At 39.2% G+C, this 27,943-nt stretch overlaps 2 protein-coding genes across 2 annotated transcripts; both read left to right on the forward strand.

Moving 5' to 3' along the window:
* The first annotated feature begins 16,315 nt into the window (after nt 1-16,315).
* Nucleotides 16,316-16,798, forward strand: LOC138907448 (uncharacterized). The gene has a single exon (XM_070198045.1). The coding sequence runs from the start codon at nt 16,316-16,318 to the stop codon at nt 16,796-16,798; it is 483 nt and encodes a 160-aa protein (XP_070054146.1).
* Nucleotides 16,799-18,689: 1,891 nt separating this feature from the next.
* Nucleotides 18,690-19,055, forward strand: LOC138907449 (uncharacterized). The gene has a single exon (XM_070198046.1). The coding sequence runs from the start codon at nt 18,690-18,692 to the stop codon at nt 19,053-19,055; it is 366 nt and encodes a 121-aa protein (XP_070054147.1).
* Nucleotides 19,056-27,943: the final 8,888 nt, after the last annotated feature.

Consider the following 27,943-nt stretch of genomic DNA (forward strand, 5'->3'; position numbering starts at 1 on the left):
TCATCTACACGATTTTTTTACCCGCCAAAAGAACCCTTTCTCCTTTGGAAAGATCATACATATCATTAAAAGATATGTATTCATCTTTTAAAAGTATCTCATCTTATTTCTTTTCCTAAGAAACCCAAAAGTTTTATTGTTGCTATCGTCAACAACAAACAGTGAATCTCTTGAAATACAAGGTTTTATTCACCTTTTCTTATATTATTAGTTATTGTTTGGTCTTGTTAAATTTAATTATATTTTTTATTTTAAGTTTGATTAATTGATATTTGTCTGATCTAATATTACATGTTTTCATCCATATGCCTTATCTGACAAGCTGCAAATACAAGAAGGTTTCATTATGATTATTTAATTTATGACGATGTTACTAAGTTTGTACCTTTTTATGTTTGAATCATTGTTCAGCACTCCGTAGTGTTTTAAGTTTGAATTTTTTTTAGTATAGTTGAGAATTTCGGGAATAGAATGTACGAAAATACTCCTGAAGAAGTTTTACAATGTAACTCTCAAGGGCTAGTAGATTATGAACTAAAACTTGGCCTTGAGTTTGATAGTGACGAAGATGCACTTAATTATTATAATGAGTATACAAGAAGAGTTGGTTTTAGTGTTCGTAAAGAATACATCAATACAAATAAAAAATTGGGTTATGTAACATCACGGAAGATTATATGTTTCAAGGAAGATTTTCGTAGAGATGATAAATGAAAAGATCAAGTTAAAAAATTACGAAGAGAAACTCGAACAAGATGTCAAGCTCATATTATTGTTACCCGTCACTCAATGGGAAAGTACCATATTACTAAAGTTGAATTGGAACATAATCATGCACTTGTTCCACCGACAATGGTTCATATGTTGCCATCTCACCGAAGGATAAACGAAATTCAGGCTCATGAAATAGATTTAGCAGGAGATGCTGGATTATTTTCTAAAGCAACATTTGTTTTTATGAGTCTTAAAGTTGGAGGTCGAGTAAATTTGTATTATACCAAGTTAGATCATAAGAACTACCTTCGAACAAAACGACAAAATACTATGAGACGATGGGAAGCATATAAATAAACTTACATACAATGTCTATAAGAAATATATTATAATTTCTTATTTCTATTAGACTTCTTAATGTAATTTTTTAATATTAGAAAATAATAAAGTATAATATAACTTTTTTTATCTTATTTCGTCCAGGAGTACTGTTAGAGTATTTTGAGAAGAAGAGAACTGAAGATCCGTCTTTCTTTTTTGCGGTACAATTGGATATTGATGATATGATCACAAATATATTTTGGGCAGAATCAAAGATGATAATAGACTATGATACTTTTGAAGATGTGCTCTCATTCGATACCACTTACCAGACGAATTGAGAGCACACACCTTTGGCTAATTTCGTTAGATTGAACATCCATAGAAAAATGGTTGTTTTCGGAGGCGCTTTAATGTATGATGAGACTTCAGATTCCTTTCAGTGGTTGTTTGAAACATTTCTTGGAGCTATGTCTGAAAAAACTAAAAATAACTTTTACAGATCAAGATGCTGCTACGAGTAAGGCCATCTCACTTGTCATGCCTGAAGTTTATCGCAGGTTATGTGTCTGGCACATGGAGCAAAATGCAGCTAAATATCTCAATCAAATTTATAAAAGGTACGCTTCTTTTCGTGGTAATTTTCAAAAATGCATTTATGAGTATGAAGATGAAGCAGAATTTATGGATGTTTGGAATAAAATGCTTGATGAATATAACCTTCATGACAATGAATGGTTGCAAGGAATATATGCACTAAGGAAAAAATTATTTGCAGCATGTGGAAAGAAAACTTTTTTCGGGTGGTATGAACAACACACAATTGAGTGAGAGTTTGAATGGTGATTTAAAGGATTACTTGTAGTCTGATTATAATTTAGTATAATTTTTAAGCATTATGATCGAGCAATTGAGGATGAGCTGCAAGATACGTGTGATGCATCACAACGAATTCTAGTATTAAAAGCACAAGTTCCTATTTTGGTTCATGCTAGAGAGGTCTATACCTCAAAATTTTTGCAAATTTTCAAGATGAATATATGAAATCTTTATCAATCAAAGTGAATATTGGATGTGAGAAGAACACTTTATCCACCATTTACAAGGTTAGTAAGCATGGGCATACTCGAGATTATATTGTTACCGTGACAGAGGTAGGCCATATATCTTGTACTTGCTTGAAATTTGAGTCTATGAATATACTTTGTTGCCATGCAATTGAGTCCTAGATGTAGTGAAAGGAGTTAGTAGAATTTCAACTTAGTATATTTTGAAAAGATGGACAAAAAATGCAAAGGGCGTAAATATTAAAGAAGTTGATGAGCAAAAAATAGAGATCAAAGATCCAAAGTTGATTACTATGAATCGTTATAGAGTTCTTTATCCTATATCTATTAGAATGGTAGCAAAAGCCTTTGAAATAGATGATGGCTATAAGGTAGCAATAGCATGTGCAAATGAGCTAAGTTCAAAATTGAAGCAAATCACAGAGGCAACAACTCCATCTCTTGGTACTAGTGGTTCAACAAGAAAATTACCAGAAGAAAATAATAACATAAATATTCTCACACGAGCCAAAAATTTAAAAAAGAAAGATGGTAAACGACATAAAAAGAGGATCAAACCTTCCCTCGAGGTGAACGCAAATCGCAAGAAACCTCGAGGAAACAAGTCAAGTTCCGCTAACCAGGATGGGGCGAGAGTCGATGATAGAGCTCTACCTGATAATGAAAAATGTTTCAATCAGGTATATCACATTTTATTTTTCAACTATTGGAGTATCTCATATATATCATTTTTTATAATATTTAAGCAATTACACTAATGTTTTTATTAATTGGTAGGATCCAATATCAAAGGAAAATATTTTTGAGAATTCTGATTTAAGTGCCTCTCAGACTATGGCTTGTGCTAGCTTATCCCACAGTTCAGAGTTTTCTCTTTCATTGCCATACCCTAGCTTTACTCAAATGCTGACGGTAATATAATAATTTATTTTAATCTAAGTTAAACTTATAATTTCGCTTTCAATTAACTTCATTATTTATATTTGTGCAGGAACCTTTTAGTTTTAATACTTTTGCACATGCACAAAAGTCTTATTTACTTTTTCATGATCAGGTACCTATTAGGTGAAGTTTTTATGTTTATCTTTAATGTAAAAATTAGCTATTAATATTTCAAAATTATTTACGGCTTGCAGGCAAACCTTTTCGAGAGTCAAGGATCACAAAAGTTCCAAGATAACAATACATTATGATCTGTGTCAGTTTTTATTTTATGTTGACTTTTTTCGAGTATTCAATATACTGGATATTTTAAAAATGAAATTAAGTGAAGTATTGCTTTAAGTAAACTTGATTGGACGTATAGATGATCTTTATCTTATTTTCCCACATACGGTTTCATAAACATTCTGTAGCATCAGTACAAGTCATTGTGACCTACGCTCATTTGAAACTTTTGCTATCTTGCAAATATTTCATGAAGTTGGATTTAGATAAAAGTAAAAGTTGAATACTATTTTATTTTGATAAAAGTAAGAGATATATTTTGATGTATTAAAAGAGGAAAAGAGGTGAGAAACTTGGGTTAATTCTTAACGGTGGAGTTAGGCAAACTTTTACCATTTTTTTTTTATCAGTATAAGAATTAAATGGATCTTAGTCATTAATCATTTTATGGTGCACATGACATGAATCTACATAGCTATTGAATATTACTTGAGGTAATAACACTTGACTGGATCTTTTTTCCCGCAAACTAAGGCCAAATTCAAAAAAAAGAAAAAAGAAGATGTTATTGGCAAGAATGAGTTCTTCTGCATCATCAGCACAAGTTACTCCATTAAAGTTTGCATTAAGCAAACGCATCCCCGTGACCATTAAGCCATAAATGATTAACACGTTAAAACAAGATGAATTTGTCCTTATATTTGAGAAGATTATTATTATAAGAACTAATCATTTTTTTCCCATTTATGCGACATAGTTGAATCTGTACGAAGTTAAATTAGTTTTTTGAAACTTATGGCCTTATCCATATTATAATCTATGTATGATAATAAATTGTCTCAAAAAATTAAATAAAAAGCGTAAAGTGAATTATTTTTAATTTTAAAAGTAAAACTTTTTTTTGTTTGAGTGAACTAAAAAGAGAAATGTACAACAACAATAATAAAAAAATCTAGTGTAATTTCATAAGTGGGGTCTATAGAGGATACTGTTTATGCATCCTTAACCCTACCTTGTGAAGATAGAAAGACTATTTTTTGATAGACCCTCGGCTCAAGGAAGACACAATCATAGCAGTGTTTAAAAGAAGTGTAGTAGTGCAAAAGCCATAAAACCAAAAGAAATATCATATTATAATAGAAATTTAAGGATGAAAAAATACGAAAATAATAATAAAACTACTGGACTACTAAAGAGATACCGTGCTATCTTTCTATTGTAATTCTCGACCTGTACACTGTTCTATCAAGGATCATGTCATCAGTAAGCTGCAGGTATCATGTCCTGTCTTATCAACTCTCCCCAATACTTCTCTACTTCGTCTCGAACCCATTATATCCAACCTCTCGCACCTTCTCACTAAGGCATTGGGCATCTCCTCTTCATATCACGAATCATCTTTGTCTCGCTTCCCACGTCTTGTCCATCACATGACCACTCCCACATAGTCCGAATATCTTTATTCTTAATTTTATTCCTCTTAGTATGTCCATATATATATATTTTAGTATCCTTATTTTCACGACTTTCAAACTTCTATACATAAAAGCTTTTGACTAATCAATACTTCGCACAAAAAAGAAAAACGTGTAATATGAAAAGAAAGGAGGAAACAGAATAACATAACTAACTTAAAAAAAGATTAATGCGTGGCATATGGAATAGTTTCCAAACGCAACCGTGGGTGATGGGACCGGACAAAATTTGTACATTCTGACTGGGCAAAGAAGGAGCGGTGTTTCTTGTGCTCCGGTGTCTCGTAGTTTGTTTGGCTAAATAATATCAGCTTATTTTAAAAAATATTTTTAAAAAAAAATACTTCTAAAAAGTATTATTGACGAGAAACAATTTGTGTTAAGTTAATTAATCTAAAAAGTATATTTTGAGCAGCAATTAATATTTAACAATCTTTTAAAAAGTATTTTTAAATATATTTTTTCTCAAAAGTATAACAATATATTTTTCTTAAAAGTTTTTTTTTAAAAATTTCTATTTTTCTTATGATTGCTATGGTGATATTAATATTGTCTTCTTTTGCTTTGCATCTTTCTTCTGGATTTTATAGTGTTCCTATTTTTCCTATGATTGCTGTGATGTTACTAATATTGTCTCCTTTTGTCCTTTTGTCTTTTTGTTTTCTTGAGCCGAGGGTCTTTCGAAAACAATCTCTCTATTCTTTCGGGGTAGGGGTAAGATCTGCGTACACACTACCCTCCCCAGACTCCATTAATGAGATTTTACTGAATTGTTATTGTTGTTGTATATTTTTTAAAAGTACTTTTTGAAAGATTTTACTTTTTTTCCTGCTTTCTCAAAAGCTGCTTCTGTTTTTACTCAAAACACTTTGTTCTGCTAAAAGCTTTGGCGAAATACCTTAATTTTGAATAAAAACACTTTACACAATAAAAAATATTTCTATCCAAAAAACAACTGGGCCAAGCATGCTATTAGTCATGCACGGGCTAATTCCCTATGCTAGACATGGTGCAGAAATTTGGCCATTTTTTGTGGGTACGTCGGCATTTCTCAAAGACAACCGTACAGTACTTTGATCCTCATACTTCAACCTTTCATCACATAAATAAAAAAGAAGAAGTATAATTTATTTAAGTTATTAATTTAACACTTATTGTATAGAAGTACATATATTTAACTTTCAAATGATTTAATTGCGTAATATTTTCTATAAAATGCACGAAATATAAGATCTTTAAAAATAGTATATGACAGAACAAATGTGTCATAACCTCCCGGTAAAGAGTCCGGAATCAAAATATTATAAATTTTGATTCAAGAGACAAAAATAAGTGAAAAAAATATTAAGGATCATACTATATATAACGCATCTAAAATATGCGTTATATCTTAACGGTTAATTATCCCGTTAAAGTATATAATATATACGCTATACTCAATATTTAAAACCATAATAATTGACTACACAGCATTTAATTATGCTGTGTATACCCCCAACCCCCACCTTCTTCAATCCAAGCCATAACATTCGTTTGCTGCGTTTGACATGAAATTTAGAACCAATAAAAAAAGCCACATCACAAAAAATATGTGTCAGCTAAGCCCTTTTCCACCCCATCTCCCTTCTGTCATTTAATTATGCTGTCAATTTCTCTCTCACACACCCCGTTGCTCATCCTCTCTAGCCAGTCCTTCAGTCCTTTCCCCTTCTAATAATTATCTCTAAAAGCTATAAGCTACACCAGAGGGTAACCACAAGTTAGAAAGGAAAATAAAAGTTAAGAAAGTTAGAAGACCTTGACTGAAAAATTAAACTCGCCGGCGCTAGGTGATGACGAAGAGGCGGAGATTTTCTAGTGACCCCTAAACAAAGACACAAATGCACTAAGCAAATACTAGTATATCATGAAGAAGGGTCGGGGTATACCTAGCGCATACGATTGATGCGCTATGTAGTCAATTATTATGGCTGCAAATACTAAGTATAACGCATATATTACATACGCTATATTTTAACAGGGTAACTGGCTGTTAAGGTATAGCGCATGTTTTAGATGCGTTATACATAATATGGTTCTCAATATTTTTTTCACCCATTTTTATTTCTTGAGTCAAAATTTACAATATTTTAGTTCCAGACTCCCGGTAAACTAATCTTTTTGCGGTAAGTGATTTTCGTTTGTTTTCCTAAATATTACCTTCACCCAAAAATATGGCTAATTAGATCTTCTTGTCCTATGCATTCATCAATTGTAATTACTCTATCCGTCTCAATTTATGTGTTATACTTATTTTTTTAATCTTTCAAAAAAAGTATTTTTTATTTAAAAATAATTTAATTAAATTTCTTATTTTACCTTTAATAAAAAAAATTATAACTATACACATATTTATATATTATTTTAAATTACAAATTTTAAAGTCTTTTTTCTTTCTTTCTTGAACTCTATATCGTTAGCTAAATTAGGGCGGAGGAAGTATGTTTTTTAGCGAATTGATCTGCAGAATAAGATTGTCTTGTTATAAATATCAGTAGTCAGTGGTCCCCTCACCTGTCTCTAACCTTATTGGAGGAGCTATTCTAAAGTAAACTGTTTACCCTAAAATCAGATAACAATTGAATTTATACATGATTTTAAGGATACGTGATATAACTTGATACAAACTGAGAGAACATATTAATATTGAAATTAATGAGAAGAAAATAAATACAAACCACACAAATTGGACAGCCTTAACCTTGAAGGTTGGTCACTCTTTAGTCAAGAAATGCCACAATCGATGCCGGAACAGAGCAATTAGATAATAATTAGAAATGATAGTTTATTACTTTGGGAAGGGTGTTACAACATGTTTTACAAATAATCAGACCCCCTTTATATCGTAGGAGAGTTTCACTCTTGATACAATTCTATTAAAGGTATAAAATCACACAATTTACTAATTAATCGGTCTCTCCTTGATACGTGCCGAGATATCCGCCGTGATATCTAACCAATTGCGGATATTTTGGCCTTTCGTTATTTGGCTCGACAAAGTTTCCTCGATTTTGTTCGGTCCCGGAGTCACGAGCTCAATGATTTAACTTCGCGCCTTGGTTCGATATAACCTGAGGTTGAGCTTCGACCTGTCACGTTTCTATCTCGACTGATCATACAATAGACGAGCATGGTTTTGACCGTATACAGATAGTCCCCTCATTTTTCGGAGAGAAGATGACGAGAAACGATATGAACTTCCGAGCCTCACTTCGATAACTCATGACGTAAGAGACAAAAGGTAACTGAAACGTCCCGTCGGTCCAGTCTCCAAGGCATTAAATGTGTGTCAGTTGTTGGCCGGCCACTACGGGTTTTGAACCGCCGTTTACAAACTATAAATACTTCATCCTTCCATCCATTAGAACTTTAACATTCAAACGTTTGTTCTTGTGCTTTTAAGAAAAATTTCATCACCATCATCCTCTGGTTTTCTAGTTTAAGTTTAAAACTTCTTCCTTTATAGTTTTCTGACAATTTTCATAAACTATCCGCTAATTACGCTCTCTCTTTCATCAGTACCATCTCTTCACCCTTCCTTAGAAACAATGGCAAAGACTTCTAAATCTGTTTCTCAAAAGGAAACTCTATCTTCCTCGAGACCGTCTGAAGAAGAAAAGGCACTTTCTACTGCTGTCGAGGAAAAGACATAGGAACCTTCCTCAACTGTGTTCATTCCTACAGGGTGCCCAACCGGGGCCGACTTCAAGATCGAGAAAACCCCTTTCGTACCGGGTCGATGCAAGCCGGTCTCGAGGTATATATGCTCCATCACTGATGATCTTCTCCCCAAAGTCAAGAAAGATTGCAATTGGACTAGTAAACACGTGGTGGTGCTTACGCCCAAGGAGTCAATCACTACCCACGTGGAGGGTTTTCTAAGTGTTTACACTTATCCCTTCACGTTGGCCCCTCTAGACCCAGTTATTGTAGCCTTTTGCAAAAGGTATGAAGTAATGCTCGGGCAGATTCATCCTTAATTTTAGAGGATTGTTATTCTGCTTCATTTTTTTGTGAGCAAGCTCGACAAGTGCCCCTTCACCATCGACCATCTCATGCGTCTGTACAGTCCCCAACTCTACCGAGGGGGATTGATAAAGCTTGGCCGTCGGGCTACTAAAACCTTATTCTCGAGCATAGATGAGGACCGAGACTGAGGCTGGTTGGGCCGGTTCGTTCGAGTGAAGAACTCAGATCTATTCCTGGCCGAGGAAATGTCGTTTCCCTATAAATGGAACATAAAACGTAAGTACAACTTCACTTTTAAGATTTTGCTTATTGCTTTTCCTTTTCCTCTCATTTAATCAATACTTCGTGGTGCAGATGTCACTCGGATGCTGGATGTAGTTTCTCGACTCAAGGAGTGGGTCGAGGGAATTGTATCTCAGAAGACCTATTCCGATCGCGCATGGCGCAAACTTTCAAAGGGTCGGTGGGATGCCCATTCTCACGGTAAGATGCTTTCCTAGTACTGACATCACTTGGGTTTCTTTCCAAGCTTACTCATCTCCTTTTCTTTGTTAGCCTTGGGAAGGATGTTGCAATGAGGCCCTAATCCACAGATGAAATCATCCTCCCCCAATCTCCTGCTCCGAAGCAGGATAAAGAGAAGAAAAGAAAAAGGGGCTACGAGTTCCTCGAACTCGGAGAAGCAAAAACTGAAAAAGAGGCAGGCGCGCAAACCCAAAGAAAGCATCTGCGCCCTCCCATCAGACTTAGTCCACCGACTGAGGGATGAGTTTGAAGAAGAAGAAGATTTAGAACTGGTGGCTCGGGTTCTAGTCCATACCGTATTGCCCCAAGCCAAGGAGGCTGCTGAGAGGGCAGTGATCGGGGTCAATGAATAGGAGAAGGGCGAGGCTACTAAGCCCTAAGCTAGGGAGGTCGAAGAGGAAGCCGGGGATGATATTCCTCGAGCAGGGGAGAGTGCCCCGAAAGATGCACTTGGGGCGATTGATCTCACCGGTCTCCTTTAATCTCTAATTCCATGATCAACGAGACCGATATGCTAAAGGATCGTTTGCATGAGGGGCCTAAAAGGGCGGCAGATCTCAATAACTTCTTCGATGGTTTAGAATCCACTGCCTCGGAGGATGTTACCGGGTTTGGTGATTTACCGGTGCCAAAGAAAGCACTGTCTTCGGTAGCCAGCAGGACTTCTTCGAGCCCGAGTTTAGTGGGCCGATTCCCGGCTCTGAGTGCTGATCCTGATCGAAAATGGTCCATAGTTATCTCTGTCCCGGAGGATGCCCGGGTTCTCTCTGCCCCCGTGGGGGTTGCTATCTATCTTTGGTGCTTGCTGGCCGAAGAGGACCAAGCCAAGATGGACGAGGTGAAAACGTCCTACCTGTTTAATGAAGCTCAACAGGCATTGAATCGGGTAATTTCGAGTGCCTATTTAATAAGTACTTAGATTTTAAGTTACAAAAAATCGTAACACTTTTCTTATGCTCGCAGGCCTCGGTACTTCACCATGAAACTTTCCTCTGATATCGGGAGGAGTTATCCCAATACAAGGTCGAGGTTCGGGAGCTGACTGAGAAGAAGAGCACCTACAATCTTCTCAGTGACAAACTCCAGGCCGAGCAACTTAGGTGGAGGTGGAGACCGCTTGAAAAGGAGACCACCGAGAACAACTGGCTTCGACTGAGGTCCAGCTCCGAGCTGCAAAAGAAAAAACCTTGGTGCAGGCCAAGAAGATCGAGGAGCTCCAGTCTCAATTAATCTTGGCGGTCTCTGGCCAAGAAAATCTGCCCAAGGAACTTGAGGTGGACAAATCGGTGGTTATTGTGGTTAAGGTCGAGGCCGATGAGCGGGTGGACCAGTATATGGCTGATGGTGAGGTGGCTCAGGTCCAAGCAAAAAACTTAGTGGAACACATGAGGTGGCAATCCCGAAGGGAGGCCCTGGAAGGAGTTCAAGCTTAGGGCTTTGACCTGCTGGCTGAGATCGAGAATGCCAAGGTATCCGAGGCCAAGGCCAGGAAGCTGACTTATCCCGAGGAGGAAGATTTCGAGGGATCTGAAGACTCGGATGGGCCTGAAGGAGGTGAAGTCCCTGAAGGCTACGACGCGACTCCCGGTAAAGAGTAGGACACTTAGGATCTTTTTAGACGTTTTGTTTTTGCCATTTTGGCTATTATAAATTTCTGTATTGGGGCTATTTGCCCCTTGTAAAAGAATTTTTGGTAAATATATACAAGGTTTCTTTCCCTTTCAGCTTTCGGATTTTTCCTTTGTTTTATCATTTGTGTTCGCAAAAGGTCGAAGTGCCTTAGCATGAAATAAGTAGGTTATGTTCGAAGGTTCGAACAAAGCCTTTAATATTACTTTGTGTTAAGTCATTGTAGGGATTTGGTGTTACCGAAATCTTTTTCCTAAAATAATTTAGGTTTTTAGCTTGTTGAGGGTAGCCTTTAGAACCCGTTATGAAATTTGTTTCGAAGGCCTAGTTTTTGTTACGGGTCTCGGACATCTCCGAGCTATGTTAATATGGCCGTAGCCTTTTAGTTCGGGATCCGCCCATTGGACTTGATTTCCCGAGTTATCCGGGCTTGGCCAAGATAATAGTCCCCGAGCGGGGATGGCCGTGGCCCTTAATATTCGGGGGTTGCCTACTAGGTCTTATTCCCCCGAGGTCTAGTAGCTTGGGCCGTCCAAATTTTCGGTCGGCAGTCCCCGAGTGAGAGAATGATCATTCGAACTCTGGTTATAAGTGGCCCTTGGGCTCGTTTCCTTTCGGGGATCGGAAGTAGAAAATTCTTTAAGGAATGTAAAGAAGAAATTTAAAGACATTAAAATATGAGATGATTGCAAGGAAGAGACTTCTCTTTATTCTTTTGCATAAGAAGGATGTATGTGTACATGCTTTTCGTCAGGTTTCGAGCAGTCTATGTGGGCACAATTCATTTGACCGTTTGTCCCTTACATTAAATCCTACCGATCGAGACCCTTCAATCCTGAAATCTGTTTCCATGCTAAAGTTGATATCGTAGAGTAATGCCCCCAGTGTTCGAGGTTGATCGAAGTGAGGCATCGAATATTATTTTGATCGCTTTTACCATTTCGTTGCCAGCCTTCGATTCTAAGTTAGCACGATTTACTTGTTGCCTCGTTAAAAACCTTGCCAAAAAACCCATTTGGGACAAAACCGGTTCAAGGAAAAAAGAGTGCAACGCGTGCTTTCAGATCTAAAATCTCGTACTTTTCCTTGTCGATCACCTACAAGAGTTAGTCCTAAATAAAAGAAAATGAATGGGGCCGTACCTTAGCAGTAATATCGTTTTAGGTGTGTTACATTCCAATTACTCGGTAGATGTTCACCGTTCATCGTCCCGAGCTTGTACGATCCTTTTCCAGTGATTTTGATGATATGATACGACCCTTCCCAGTTTGGCCCCAACTTTCTCTCGTTCGGGTTTCAGGTGTTCAACGTAACCTTCCTTAGCACTAAGTCCCCGACGTTAAAGTACCGAAGGTTGGCCCTCCTGTTGTAATATCTTTCGATCCGCTGCTTTTGGGCAGCCAGCCGAACAAGGGCGGCCTCACGCTTTTCATCCAATAGCTTCAGGCTTGTATTCATGGCCTCGTCATTTAATACCTTTGTTGCATATCGAAATCTGATGCTTGGCTCTCCGACCTCGATGGGTATCAAAGTTTTGGCTCCATAAACCAATGAGAAAGGAGTAGCTCCGGTACTGGATTTCGAGGTCGTACGATATGCTCAAAGAACTTCGGGCAAGAGTTCCTTCCATTTTTCTTTGGCGTCGGTCAACCTCTTTTTAAGGTTCTGGAATATGGTTTTGTTGGTTGATTCGGCTTGTCCGTTTTCACTAAGGTGATAGGGCGTTGATAGGATCCTTTTGATCTTGTGATCTTTGAGAAATCTGGTCACCTTGCTACCGACGAACTATTTCCTGTTATCGCACACGATCTCGACCGGCATTCCGAACTGACATATGATATGGTCCCAAATGAAATCGATGACCTCCTTCTCTATAAACTTTTCGTATGCCTAGGCCTCCACACACTTAGAAAAATAGTCAGTCATAAATAAAATAAATTGAACCTTACGGGATGCCTATGGAAGGGGGCCGACGATGTCCATTCCTTACTTCATGACCGGCCATGGCGATAAAACCGAATGTAGTAGCTCCCTAGGTTGGTGTATCATCGGAGCATGTCGTTGGCATCTATCACATTTTCATACGAACTCATTCGCATCCTTTTCGATGTCGATCATGTAGTAACCTACCATGATCACCTTCCGAACCAATGATTCGGCGCCCGAATGATTTCTACAGGTGCCCTCGTGAATTTCCCTTAGAACGTAATAAGTATCCCCTGGACCCAGACATATTACTAGCGGGCCATCAAACATTCTTCTGAATAAAGTTCCATCCTCAGACAAACAAAATCGGTCTGCCTTTTGTACAAATGGCCCTTGAATCTTTTGAATCCTAGGGCAATTTGCCGGTCTTCAGGTTTCAACGTATTTGTTTTTCCAATCCCAAGTCAGGCTTGTAGAGTTTATCTTTTCATGCCCCTCTTCTACCACCTATCTCATGAGTTGCACCACTCCTACCGAATTAAGCTCGTTGTCTTAGACTGATGATCCTAAGTTGGCAAGGGCATCAGCCTCACTGTTTTTGTTACATCTCGTGTTTTCGTACGTTAAAGTTTCGTCTTCAGTTAATCGACATAGACTCGGGGATAAAATTATCTTGAAGTTAACGTATTTATGCTATTTATAACAAGCGATAAGTAAGTGCCATGAAGGATATAGGATACACGAATTAAAGAAAATGAGTTTAGTTGAAGGTTGTCGATTTAGGATAAAATACGGTCCGCGCTATAGTACCCGATATTTATAGACTAGTACCATACAAAGGTACCATATGACCACGATAGTATGATGTATAAAGTATATAAAAAATGAGTAGTATTTTAAGTAATTTGAGATAATTCCTAATTATGTGGGTAATTGATTAATTACTGGGTAACGGGACATTACCTAATTACCTAATAAGTGGATAAAGATTAAAACAAACACCCCACCCCACTCCACGTGGCAGCAAGCCACTAAAAAATAAATGACTCATGGTCACATTAGATTAGGTGACAACATAGTATAATGATATCAAGACACCTTATTCTAGAATTTTGAACAAAAAAAAACCACATTTCCCCTTCTTACATTTTCAAAACAAATCTGACGCGAAGCTCTTGCAAGATTAGTATGTGACTTCTTAAAAAATTCGTTCCAATTTCCTACAATTCCCACACAAACATTAAGCAATGTGAATCCTTACAAAATCCTACAAAAGAACACTACAATTAGAATTCACACCACAGGATTGTCCAAACCTAGATAATTAAATCATTGCATTTTATCTTTTTGTAAGCCATACTGTAAAAGGGAGTAGTACTCTTCTACTTAATTTTCTGTAAAGGTTTTGGTGACACTAACTGTACAGAGGAGTCATTCTCCTTAATTATAGCGTGACATTACTGCTTCAACGAGAATTCGAGCAAGAATATCATAAGGATTTTTTTCTACTCCAGGTATGTTAAGGCTTCTTTCTTTTTGGCCTGATCCATACGACATGAATAAAATGAGCAAATGCACAACTTCCATAAATGACTCTATTCATCGAAATACTAGGGGTGTCTATATACTTGATTCCCCATGTAAATTATTATTATATCTTCTGTTCATGGGTCTCAGAAAATACGTATTTGATAAAGTTTATTCGACAGACATATTATTTTTATGACACTCCGAGAAATCTTATTAACGTATTTCTTATGCATTTCATGCATTTATACATGTACATTGACCCATGACCATATATCTTATTTACGGCGTTATATACGCACCACCACCTGATCAGCTGATATATGTAAATGTTGATGATTTTGCCTACAGTGGACGAGATGATATGATGGGATGCCCTCAGAGGCTTGATGAGGTTATGTACACCTATACCTATGCATGACACGACATTATACGCACGTGCATGACATTATAAATGTTTCAGGATTTACAAAGTTATTCAAACTTACAAGTGAATTTCTTTATTTCATGTTTCGTCTATGTCTTTTATGTACTGATTTTCATGCCTTACATACTCAGTACATTATTCGTACTGACTCCCTATTTCCCGGGGCCTGTGTTTCATGCCCGTAGGTGCAGGTAGGCAAGTCGACGGTTCCCCTTCTTAGGATTTTTGATCAGCGAGAGTTGGCGTGCTCCTCTTGATCCGAAGCTACTTTTGATTTTGGTATGATATGCTTGTATATAGATATATGGGTATGACGTGGCTCAGTCCCGTCTTTATACAATTGTATTTCTATTAGAGGTATGTAGATAGTTATGTATAGTTGGATAGTAAGTAGCCTTCCCGGCTCGCCCTACTGTATTTCCACATGTATATGTACATATGTCTTTTGGATAGGTTTTTCTCGTATATGTTATTCATGTTTATATCTTAAACGCATGCTTAAGGGTGTTCGACAGGTAGGACTCGGGTACCCATCGCGGCCCATCGGTTTGGGTCGTGACAGAAGTGGTATCAAAGCAGTTTTGTCTACAAACCATGTCTAGTAGAGTCTTATTTATGGGTGTGTTGTGCACCACACTTATAGACAGGAGGCTACAAGACATATAGGATGTTATCCTCTCTTTTTATCTCAGATCGTGCGATATAAGAATTCATGTTCCTAACGATATGTTATATTTTCAGCGATGCCTCCAAAGACTACAACCGCCCAGAAGGGAAAGTCCGTGGCTGGTGAGATTACTAGTCGAGCGCCACGAGTGACCAGGGCTCGGGGAGAGTCTCATAGTGAGGTTCCATCTCAGACTTCACATACCTCGCCCTCTCCAGGAGAGCTCCGAGGGGCACCAGCTCCAGCACCCGCCCATGTACGTTCAGCCCCTCAGTCGGATACACCAGGTCAGGAGATGAGGGATGCTATTCAGTTATTAACTCGATTAGTAGCCGTACAGGCCTGGCGTCAGGAAGTAGGTATTGGTCATGCAGATAGGTCCGTCAGTGCGAGGGTTCATGGTTTCATTAATTTAGACCCTCCGGTATTCACGGGGGCAGATCCAAACGAGGACCCTAAGGTATTTATTGATAGAATGTAGAGGACGTTGAGGGTAATGAAGGCCACTACGACTGAGTCAGTTGAACTAACTTCCTATAGACTCCAATATGTTGCAGTTAATTGGTACGAGTCTTGGGAATTGTCCAGAGGTGAGGATGCCCCTCCAGCAGTATGGTAGGAGTTTACAGAAGCTTTTCTTCGTCATTATCTACCACCAGAGCTAAGACGGGCCAGAGTTGATAGGTTCTTGACCCTTCGATAGGGTAACATGAGTGTTAGAGAATACAGTCTTCAGTTTGATTCGTTGGCTAGGTATGCTCCCTCTATTGTATCTAAGATGGAGGATCGGGTTCACCGGTTAGTGATGTGATTAGAGCCGCACTTGCTTAACGATTGTACGTCGGTCTCACTTCAGCCAGACATGGATATTTATCGTATTCAGGCATACGCTCAGGGTGTAAAGGAGCGTAAGCAGAAGCAGAGGATGGATCGTGAGCATGATAGGGCCCAGAATAAAAGAGCAAGATCTTCGGGTCCTTCTGGTGAGTTTCGAGGTGGTCAGAGGCAACAATACCTGAGGTATCTAGCCCATCTATCGGCTAGCGTGCCCCCTCAGGTTGGCGGTAAGAGATTTGATCGTTCCATATATTCAGGGTCTGGTCAGAATTTCAGGGCCTCAGGTTCTCAGTATAGGGGTGAGTCAAGTCAGATGAGGTCGCCCTTGCCACGATGTGCTCAGTGTGGTAAGCAGCATGTCGGACAGTACCATATAGGATTGGGTGTTTGTTATACTTGTGGTTATCCGGGCCACGTTATGAGGGATTGTCCGACAAGAGGTGATGCAAGCATAGCTCCGCCAGCGGGTTCTGTAGCTGGTTTCACAAGCACCAATGAGTCATGGTAGAGGCAAAAGCGGAGCATCTAGCTCGAGCGGTCCTCAGAACCGCATTTATGCGTTGGTAGGACGACAAGATCAGGAGTCATCGACTGATGTTGTTATAGGTATATTATCAGTCTTCTCATATGATGTATATGCACTGATTGACCCAGGTTTCACCTTATCATATGTTACTCCGTTGGTTGCTAGTAAGTTTGGAATAAAACCTGAATTGGTTAAACCTTATGAGGTATCTACACCTGTTGGGGACTCAGTGGTAGCTAAGCGAGTATATAGGGGTTGTATAATAGTGGTTCATAGTCGATCTACCGTAGCGGACCTAATCGAGTTAGATATGGTAGAATTTGATATTATAATGGGTATGGATTGATTGGCTTCTTGTCATGCCAACGTTGATTGTAGATCAAAGATAGTCCGATTTTAATTTCCAGGGGAGCTCGTTTTGGAGTGGAAAGGTAATACGGCGTCGCCGAGAGGTAGATTTATTTCCTATCTCAAGGCAAGGAAGATGATCATAAAGGGCTGTATTTATCACTTAGTTTGAGTTCAGGATATGGAAGTAGAGTCACCAACCATTCAGTCCATCCCTGTGGTTAATGAGTTTCCCGATGTTTTTCCTGATGAACTTCCGGGTCTTCTGCCAGAGCGAGAAATTAAGTTTGCTATTGATCTACTACTAGATACTTACCCAATATCTATTCCTCCTTATAGAATGGCCCCCGCATAGCTGAAGGAGTTGAAGGAACAACTAAAGGACTTGCTTGAAAAAGGCTTTATTAGACCTAGTACATCACCGTGGGGAGCACCTGTGTTATTTGTGAGGAAGAAAGATGGTTCCTTACGGATGTGTATTGATTATAGACAGTTGAATAAGGTTACGATAAAAAATAAGTACCCGCTCCCGAGGATTGATGATTTATTTGATCAGTTTCAAGGTGCCAAGTATTTTTCAAAGATAGACTTGAGGTCCGGGTACCAACAGGTAAGGGTTAAGGAGGAAGATATTCTGAAGACAATATTCAGGACCAGATACGGGCACTTTGAGTTTCGTGTTATGTCATTCGATTTGACCAATTCCCCAGCAGTATTCATGGATTTGATGAACCGTGTGTTCAGGCCCTTTTTAGATCTGTTCGTAATTGTATTTATCGATGATATATTGGTGTATTTTTGTTCAGAGGCTGAGCATGCAGATCATTTGCGTACTGTGCTCAGAGCTCTACAAAAAGGGAAGTTGTATGCAAAATTCTTTAAATGTGAATTCTGGTTGAACTCTGTAGCTTTCCTTGGGCATATCATTTCGGATGAAGGCATCCGGGTGGATACACAAAAGACTGAGGCAGTAAAGACTTGGCCTAGACCCACAACACCAACGGAGGTTCGTAGCTTTCTCGGTTTGGTAGGTTATTATAGAAGATTTGTAGAGGGATTTTCTTCCCTTTCAGCACCTTTGACAAATTTGACTCAGAAGGTAGCAAAGTTTCAATGGACTAATGCTTGGGAATAGAGTTTCCAGGCATTAAAGGACAGATTAACTTTAGCATCGACTCTAACGCTCCCAGAAGGGACCAGTGGTTACGTTATCTATTGTGACTCTTCAAGCGTTGGATCAGGTTGTGTGCTGATGCAGCATGGTAAGGTTGTATCTTATGCTTCTAAACAACTAAGAAAGCATGAGAAGAACTACCCGACCCACGATTTAGAGTTAGCTGCGGAGATTCATGCACTAAAGATGTGGAGGCACTAGTTGTATGGCATTCATGTTGATATCTATACGGATCATAAGAGCCTCTAGTATATCTTCAAGCAAAAGAAATTGAATTTACGTCGAAGAAGGTGGTTGGAGCTACTTAAAGATTACGACGTTGATATTTTATACCATCTGGGAAAGGCAAACATGGTAGCCGACGCCCTCAGCTGTAAATCTACGGGTAGCATGTCATATTTACAGCCAGAGAAGAGAGGAATAGCCCATGAGGTTCATCAGCTAGCTACTCTTGGAGTTCGGTTACTGGACTCAGGTAATATTGAAATTACTATTCAGGATACGGCAACATCCTTGTTAGTAACTGAAGTGAAGGAATGCCAGTACGAGGATCCTGTGTTAGTTCATTATAGGGATTCCACCCCTCAAAAGGAGAAGACACCGTTTGAGATTTCAGAAGATGGGGTCCTCAGATGTCAAGGACGATTAAGATTGAGAATCAAAAGCCCGGTGGATTATTGCAGGCTATGGAGATTCCGACTTGGAAATGGGAAGTAATAAATATGGATTTCATCGTAGGCTTACCTCGTACGCATCGTAAGTTCGATTCTATATGGGTGATTGTTGATAGGCTTATAAAGTCAGCCCATTTTCTGCCCGTTAGGACTACATATTCCGCAAAGGATTATGCCAGGATTTATATTAAGGAGATAGTACGACTGCATAGTGTCCTTGTATCTATTATCTCGGATAGAGGAGCTCAATTTACAGCTAACTTCTGGAGGTCCTTCTAAAAAGGATTGGGGACTCAGGTAAGTCTTAGTACAATATTTCATCCCCAGACAGGCGGACATGCTGAGCGTACTATTCAGACACTTGAGGATATGTTACGAGCTTGTGTGATAGACTTCAAGGGTAGCTGGGATGATCATCTGCCGCTTATTGAGTTCGCATATAATAATAGCTATCATTCTAGTATTCAGATGGCTCCGTATGAAGCTCTTTACGTACGAAAGTGTAGGTCGCCTATAGGGTGATTTGATGTTGGGGAAGCTACGTTAGTAGGACCAAAATTGGTACAACAGGCAATCGAGAAAGTTAAGCTTATACATGGAAGACTATTAGCAGCTCAAAGCCGTCAGAAGTCTTATGCGGATAATCGACGGCGAGACTTGGAGTTTCAGGTTGACGACTGGGTAGTCCTAAAGGTATCACCTACGAAAGGTGTCATGAGGTTCGGTAAGAAAGGAAAACTTAGTACTCGGTACATTGGACCATATAGGTTCATACGCAAGGCAGGCCAGATAGCATATGAGTTGGACTTGCCTTCGGACTTGGAATCCGTACATCCAGTCTTTCATGTGTCTATGGTCCGTAAATGTATCGGAGATCCTTCCAAAATCGTGTCAGTTGGCGACGTTCAGGTCATAGAGCAGCTATCATATGAAGAAACTCCCATTGCCATATTAGACAGATAGGTTCGGAGATTGAGAACTAAAGATGTAGCTTCGGTAAAGTACTTTGGAGAAACAATAATATGGAAGAAGTGACTTGGGAAGCCGAAGAAGATATGAAGTATAGATATCCTCATTTATTTCCTCCTCCAGAAAAGGGTCCGACTGAGACATCACAACCTTAAGGTACATGTATGGATTATTGTGTTAGTTTTTGTCATTGGTCGTGTGAGGCCATTGTCATTATTGATGATTGTGGTCCTATGTGGCGTTGAATTATTGAGTTTCTACAGGAAGCGTTGGTAGTAGTGTTGTTACAAAGGTGACTCTGCCAAAGTTACATAGATCCCGGGGAGTTAAACATTCGAGGACGAATGTTTCTAAGGGGGGAAGGATGTTATATCTCGCGTTTTCGTGCGTTAAAGTTTCGTCTTCAGTTAATCGACGTAGACTCAGGGATAAGATTATCTTGAGGTTAACGTATTTATGCTATTTATAACAAGCGATAAGTAAGTGCCATGAAGGATATAGGATACACGAATTAAATAAAATGAGTTTCGTTGAAGGTTGTCGATTTGGGATAAAATATAGTCCGAGCTATAGTACCCGATATTTATGGACTAGTACCATACAAGGTACCATATGACCATAATAGTATGATGTATAAAGTATATTAAAAATGAGTAGTATTTTAAGTAGTTTGAGATAATTCATAATTATGTGGGTAATTGGTTAATTACCGGATAACGGGACATTACCTAATTACCTAATAAGTGGATAAAGATTAAAACAAATACCCCACCCCACCCCACGTGGCAGCAAGCCACTAAAAAATAAATGACTCATGGTCACATTAGATTAGGTGACAACATAGTATAATGATATCAAGACACCTTATTCTAGAATTTTGAACAAAAAAACCACATTTCCCCTTCTTACATTTTCAAAACAAATCTGACGCGAAGCTCTTGCAAGATTAGTATGTGACTTCTTTAAAATTTCGTTCCAATTTCCTACAATTCCCACAAAAACATTAAGCAATGTGTATCCTTACAAAATCCTATAAAAGAATACTACAATTAGAATCCACACCACAGGATTGTCCAAACCTAGATAATTAAATCATTGCATTTTATCTTTTTGCAAGCCACACTGTCAAAGGGAGCAGTACTCTTCTACTTAATTTTCTGTAAAGGTTTTGGTGACACTAACTGTACAGAGGAGTCATCCTCCTTAATTATAGCGTGACATTACTGCTTCAACGAGAATTCGAGCAAGAATATTATAAGGATTTTTCCCTACTCCAGGTATGTTAAGGCTTCTTTCTTTTTGGCATGATCCATACGACACGAATAAAACGAGCAAATGCACAACTTTCATAAATGACTCTATTCATAGAAATACTAGGGGTGTCTATATACTTGATTCTCCATGTAAATTATTATTATATCTTCTGTTCACGGGTCTCAGAAAAATACGTATTTGATAAAGTTTATTCGACAAGCATATTATTTTTATGACACTCCGAAAAATCTTATTAACGTATTTCTTATGCATTTCATACATTTATACATGTACATTGACCCATGACCAGATGACGTTATATACGCGTATATATATATATATATGTATATGGGATATGAAAAAAAGTTACAACATTATATACGCACCACCACCTGATCAGCTGGTATATGTAAATGTTGATGATTTTACCCACAATGGATGAGATGATATGATGGGATACCTTCAGAGGCTTGATGATGTTATGTACACATATACATAACATTTATACGCACGTGCATGACATTATAAATGTTTCAGGATTTACAAAGTTATTCAAACTTACATGTGGATTTCTTTATTTCATGTTTCATCTATATCTTTTATGTACTAATTTTCATGCCTTACATACTCAGTACATTATTCGTACTGACGCTCTATTTTTCGGATCATGCGTTTCATGCCCGCAAGTGCAGGTAGGTAAGTCGACGATCCCCCTTCTTAGGATCCTTGATCAGCGAGAGTTGGCGTGCTTCACTTGATCCAGAGTTGCTTTTGATTTTGGTACGACATGCTTGTATATAGATATATGGGTATGACGTGGCTCAGTCTCGTCTTTGTACAGTTGTATTTCTATTAGAGGTCTGTAGACAGTTATGTATAGTTGGATAGTAAGTAGCCTTGCCGGCTCGCCCCACTATATTTTTGCATGTATATGTACATATATCTTTTGGACAGGTTTCCCTCGCATATGTTATTCATGTTTATATCTTAAATGCATGCTTAAGGGTGTTCGACAGATAGGACTCGGGCACCCGTCGCGACCCATTGGTTTGGGTCGTGACAGTTTTGATCTCGAGGGACGTGTTGTAAGGTCCACTTCTTGAACCGATGTAATGCTACCTAAAACTTATCCAGGTATCTTTGCATTCGTTGTTCTCTGACCTCGAATGTTCCATTAACTTGGTTTACCATGAGGAGGGAGTCGAACTTGGCTTCGATCACCTCAGCCCTCAAGCTTTTGGCTAGTTCGAGACCTGCAATCATGACCTCATATCCGGCCTCATTGTTAGTCAATTTCACAGTCCTAATAGATTGTCTAAATACATTGCCTGTTGGTGGCTTTAAAACGATGCCGATTCTGGACCCTTTTGCGTTTGAGGCACCGTCCGTAAAGAAGGTTCAGATTCCCGAGGACATCCCCAGATTTACCAATAATTCTCGTTCCACCTCGGGTATTAGGGGCGGCATAAAGTCGGCCACGAAATCTGCCAAAATTTGATATTTGATGGTTGTTCGAGGTCGATAATCAATATCGTACCTATTGATTTCAACGACCCACTTGGCCAATCGTCCCAAGAGTTCGGGTTTGTGCATAATATTTCGTAATGGGTAAGTTATTACAACACATATGGGGTGACACTTAAATAAGGTTTTAGTTTCATATAGGAACTTAGTAAAGCGAGCGCCAGTTTTTCTAGGTGAGGGTACCTAGTCGCAGCCTCTCCTAGGGTCCTACTAACATACTAAATTGGAAATTGCGTACCTTGTTCTTCCCGAACTAGGACTTCACTTACCGCTATTTCTGATACTGCCAAATATAAGTATAGTTGTTCATTTGCCTTCGGCGTGTGAAGCAGCGGCGGGCTAGATAAATATCGCTTAAGTTCTTCTAAGGCCCGTTGACATTTCGGGGTCCATGTAAAGTTGTTTTTCTTTTTTACTAATGAGAAAAATCGGTGACTCTTATCGGAGGACCTCGAGATGAATCGCCCCAGGGTGGCAATGTGCTAGGTTAGCCTTTGCATGGTCTTCACGTTGTCTACTAGCATGATATCCTCGACAGCTTTGATCTTGTCGGAGTTGATCTCGATTCCTCGGTTGGATACCATGAACCCAAGAAATTTACCTGAACCGACTCCGAACGCACATTTTTCCGGATTCAACTTCATATTGTACTTTTTTCAATATACTGAAAGTTTCCTGTAAATATTTTAAATGGTCCTCTGCTCGCAGGGACTTTATTAACATATTGTCAAGGTAAACTTCCATGGATCTCCCTATTGGTTCTTCGAACATCCGGTTTACTAAGCATTAGTAAGTGACATCGGTATTTTTTAATCCAAATGGCATTACGTTATAGCAGTATGTGACATACTTACTGATGAAGGAGATCTTTTCCTGATCATCCGGGCTGATTCGTATTTGGTTATACCCGGAGTAGGCATCGAGAAAACTGAGGATCTCGTGGCCGACCGTGGCATCGATCATGCGATCCGTGTTAGGCAAAGGGAAAGAGTCTTTGGGACATGCCTTATTTAAATCTTTATAATCTACACACATTCTTAGTTTGTTCCCTTTTTTAGGGACTACTACTATATTTGCTAACCAATTCGAGTATTTAACCTCCCGAATGGATCCTATTTTAAGGAGTTTAGATACCTCGTCCTTGATGAAAGCGTGTTTGACCTCGGACTAGGGCCTCCTTTTCTATTTGACCGGATGGAATTTCGGGTCCAGACTTAGCTTGTGGGTGGTTACCTCCGGGGGGATACCTGTCATGTCAAGATGGGACCATGCAAAACAATCAATGTTAGCTATAAGAAATTGAATGAGTCTTTTCCTGAGCTCGGGGTTTAGCCCCGTGCCCAGGTATACCTTTTGATCGGGAAGATGTTCGATCAGTACGACCTGCTCCAGCTCTTTGACCGTTGATTTTATAGCATCGAAATCATCGGGGATTATAAAGTATCGGGGGACCCCGCAATCGTCATCTTCGTCAGTCCCCTACTTATCTGGTTGGGTCGAGGCTGGCATTAGTGATTTCTATTTGGCCTCTTATTTTTCTTTGGACCTTGGCTCCTTTGATATTGCAAGTGTTGATATCGGAATTACTTCATCGACTGCAAACATTTCCTTTGCGGCCGGTTATTTTCCGTAAATCGTCTTAATCCCTGCTGGCATTGAGAATTTTAACACCTGGTGAAGGGTCGAAGGCACTGCCCTCATGTTGTGGATCCATGGCCTCACGAACAGGGCGTTGTATCTCATGTCACCCTCGATCACATAAAACTTGGCTTCCTGAATAGTACCGGTGGCATTGACTGGTAATGTTATTTCCCCTTTAGTGGTTTCACATGACATGTTGAATCCATTCAGGACTCGGACTGCGGGTACAATTTGGTATTGTAGACCGAGTTGTTCTACGACCCTTGATCGAATGATGTTGGGCGAGCTACCTAGATCAATTAACACACGTTTAACCCGAATTTTATTCACGAGTACAGAAATTACCAGTGCATCATTGTGGGGATGTACGATCCCTTCGGCGTCCTCATCGTTGAAAGAAAAAGTTCCTTTCGGTACGTAGTCTCGAGTTCGTTTTTCCCTAGTGATGGATACTTTGGTGCGTTTCAACATCGGCCCATGTGGGATATCAACCCCACCGATGATCATGTTAATGATGTGCTGAGGTTTTTCTTGTTCTGCCCGTTTGTTAGAATCCTTGTTCCTGAAGTGATTCTTGGCTCGGTCACTCAAGAATTCTCGAAGGTGCCCATTCTTGAATAGACGAACTAATTCCTCTCTTAGTTGTCGACAATCTTCGGTTCTGTGATCGTGAGTGCCATGATATTTGCATATCTTGTTAGGATCCCTTTGGTTTGGATCGATCTGAAGAGGTCGAGGCCATTTGGTATCTTTGATGCGCCCGATAGCTAATACGATAGCGGCAACATCGACATGAAAGTTGTATTCCGATAGCCTTGGTGCGTCTTTGGGCCCGATAGGTCTGTCAAAGCCATTTTTGGTCATAATTCCTCTGCTGTTCTGACCTCAGTCATTTCTCCTTTCGTTTCTCATGGAGTTACGCCCGGACCCATTGCCTCTCTGATCCCCATTATATAGTTGATACCAATCTCTATTCGTCCTCGATTCCCGATCAATATCTCTCTTGATTCTATCAACGAGTCTGATAGGATAGACGGACCCGGAAAGAGCCCCGAGTTGATCGTCTTTGACCTTGATTTTTGATTGGTACCGATTATGCACATCGGCCCAAGTAACAACCGGGTACTATGTTCAACAATTGTGAAGCCACCGAGTTTCGAACATTGAGCCCTTGGGTAAAGTCTTGAACGGCCCAATCATCAGCGACCGGTGGTAGGTCCATCCGTTCCATTTGGAATCGAGATACAAATGCTCTGAGCATTTCATTGTCCTTCTGCCTTACTTTGAAAAGATCCGACTTCCTGGGTTCGACCTTGATGGCTTCGGCGTGTGCCTTTACAAAAGAATATGCAAGCATAGCAAAAGTGTCAATAGAATTAGGTGCCAAATTGTGATACCATATCATGGCTCCATTTGACAGGGTCTCTCCGAATTTCTTTAACAAAACAGATTCGATTTCATCATCCTCTAGATCGTTCCCTTTGATGGAACATGTGTAAGAGATGACATGTTCATTCAAATCAGTCGTTCCATTATACTTAGGAATCTCGGGCTTGCGAAACTTCTTGGGGATCGGTTTTGGAGCCGCGCTCGGGGGAAAGGGTTTTTGCACGAACTTCTTGGAATCCAAGCCTTTCAATATCGGCGGTGCTCCTAGTATTTGATCTACCCTGGAATTGTAGGTTTCCACCTTTTTATTGTTGGCCTCGATCTTCTTCTCTACTGATTCTATCCGTTTGGTCAATTCCTCGAGCTTCTTTGCAGTCTCAGGGTTAGCCCCCGATTCGTTTTTGTTCGACCTTTCTATGACCGATTGATCCCTGCGGGTGACTTCCCGGGGAAGATCGGTCTCAACCCTGCTTGGTGCACGGTTTTGGTTTTGTAATTGGGCTATTGCCACCTGTTATGTCTGTAATATTTCTAAGATCACTCGTAGACTGATCCCGTCCCCTTCAACATTTTGTGTGTTTTGAGTTGCTGATCGGAATCCATCACGAATGCTATTTTCGGGATCAGTAGGCAAGTTTGCATCGATAGCCACATGTGAATTAGGCATCAATCGGATCTACGATCAGAATTCCAGCAGGATCGGCAGGTGGTATCTCGCTACCGGGTGCTATGTTATTATTTTCATCTTGGTGACCGGACTCGTTGTCAACGTGCAGAGGTGCTGATCGAGAATTTGACATTTTTATGTTTTAGCCTGGAATCAAAGACACTTCAAAGAGCAAGTGTAAAGCAGTGCGTGTTATAGAGATTTGTATCAAATAATCACTACTATCTTTAGCCCCACGGTGGGCGCCAAACTGTTTATCCTAAAATCGGATAGCTATTGAATTTATACGCGATTTTAAGGATACGTGATATAACTTGATACAAACTGAGAGAACAGATAATTATTAAAATTAATGAGAAGAAAATAAATACAAACCACACAAATTGGACAGCCTTAGCCTTGAAGGTTGGTCACTCTCTAGTCAAGAAATGCCACAATCGGGTGCCAGAACAGATCAATGAGATAATAATAATTAGAAATGACAGTTTATTGCTTTGGGATGCGTGTTACATCATGTTTTACAAATAATCAGACCCCCTATATAGTAGGGGAGTCAAACTCTTGATACAAATCTATTAAAGGTATAAAATCACATAATTTACTAATTAATCGACATCACCTTGATACCTACCGAGATTTTCGCCGTGATATAATAGGCGAGCTCGGTTTCAACCGTATACACAAATTTTTAAAAAAGCAAAGAAAAGGTTAAAATATTGCGGACAGTTTCGTCATTTACTATCTCGGTACAGCACAAGTGAGTGACATACCAAACTCACGTGAAACCTTTCCAAGATATTTTGAGCTAGGAGCAACAATCTCCACAGTCCAAAATACTGTACAAGCTGAATCTTAAGGCCATGAACTAATAGGATCTTGCCATTAGAAAGTGAAGGAAAAAAGAAGAAGAAGAAGAAGAAAAAAGGATTTCCTCGAAAGAATAGATACCTTCAAAGTGAGGAATCATTCAAAAGGAGTAATAATTTCCGTGGGTGCAGGCGAACCACGACTATTTCTATTCATCGAGTAAATTACCCTTACATTATCCAACGATGTGGTAAACAGTAAACACCCACATGTATGTAAAGTTACCTTTCAATTAATTTGATAAAATAAACTTTCCCTATTTTTCTTGAATGAAATTAAACTCATTTTTATATTATTAGTAGTTTGTTGTATTAATTATAACAACTCACAACTAAAGTGTTGTTTTTTGGACTCAAATGACAAAAATATGTGGAAAAAACAACCGAAAACCATTTTATATATAACGCATTTCTTTAATGCGCTATATCTTAACGGCACATTTGTCCGTTAAAATATAGCGCATGAGTTACATGCGCTATATGTAAACTTTACTAACCCACCAATAATTTATCTGAACTTTACTGACCCACCAATAATTCACCTGAACTTTACTGACCCACTAATAATTGAGGGTATAACGCATTTATAATACGCACTACATATATAGCGCGCATTATGCA

Source organism: Nicotiana tomentosiformis, chromosome 3 (assembly GCF_000390325.3).
Source record: "Nicotiana tomentosiformis chromosome 3, ASM39032v3, whole genome shotgun sequence".
NCBI classification, from domain to species: domain Eukaryota; kingdom Viridiplantae; phylum Streptophyta; class Magnoliopsida; order Solanales; family Solanaceae; genus Nicotiana; species Nicotiana tomentosiformis.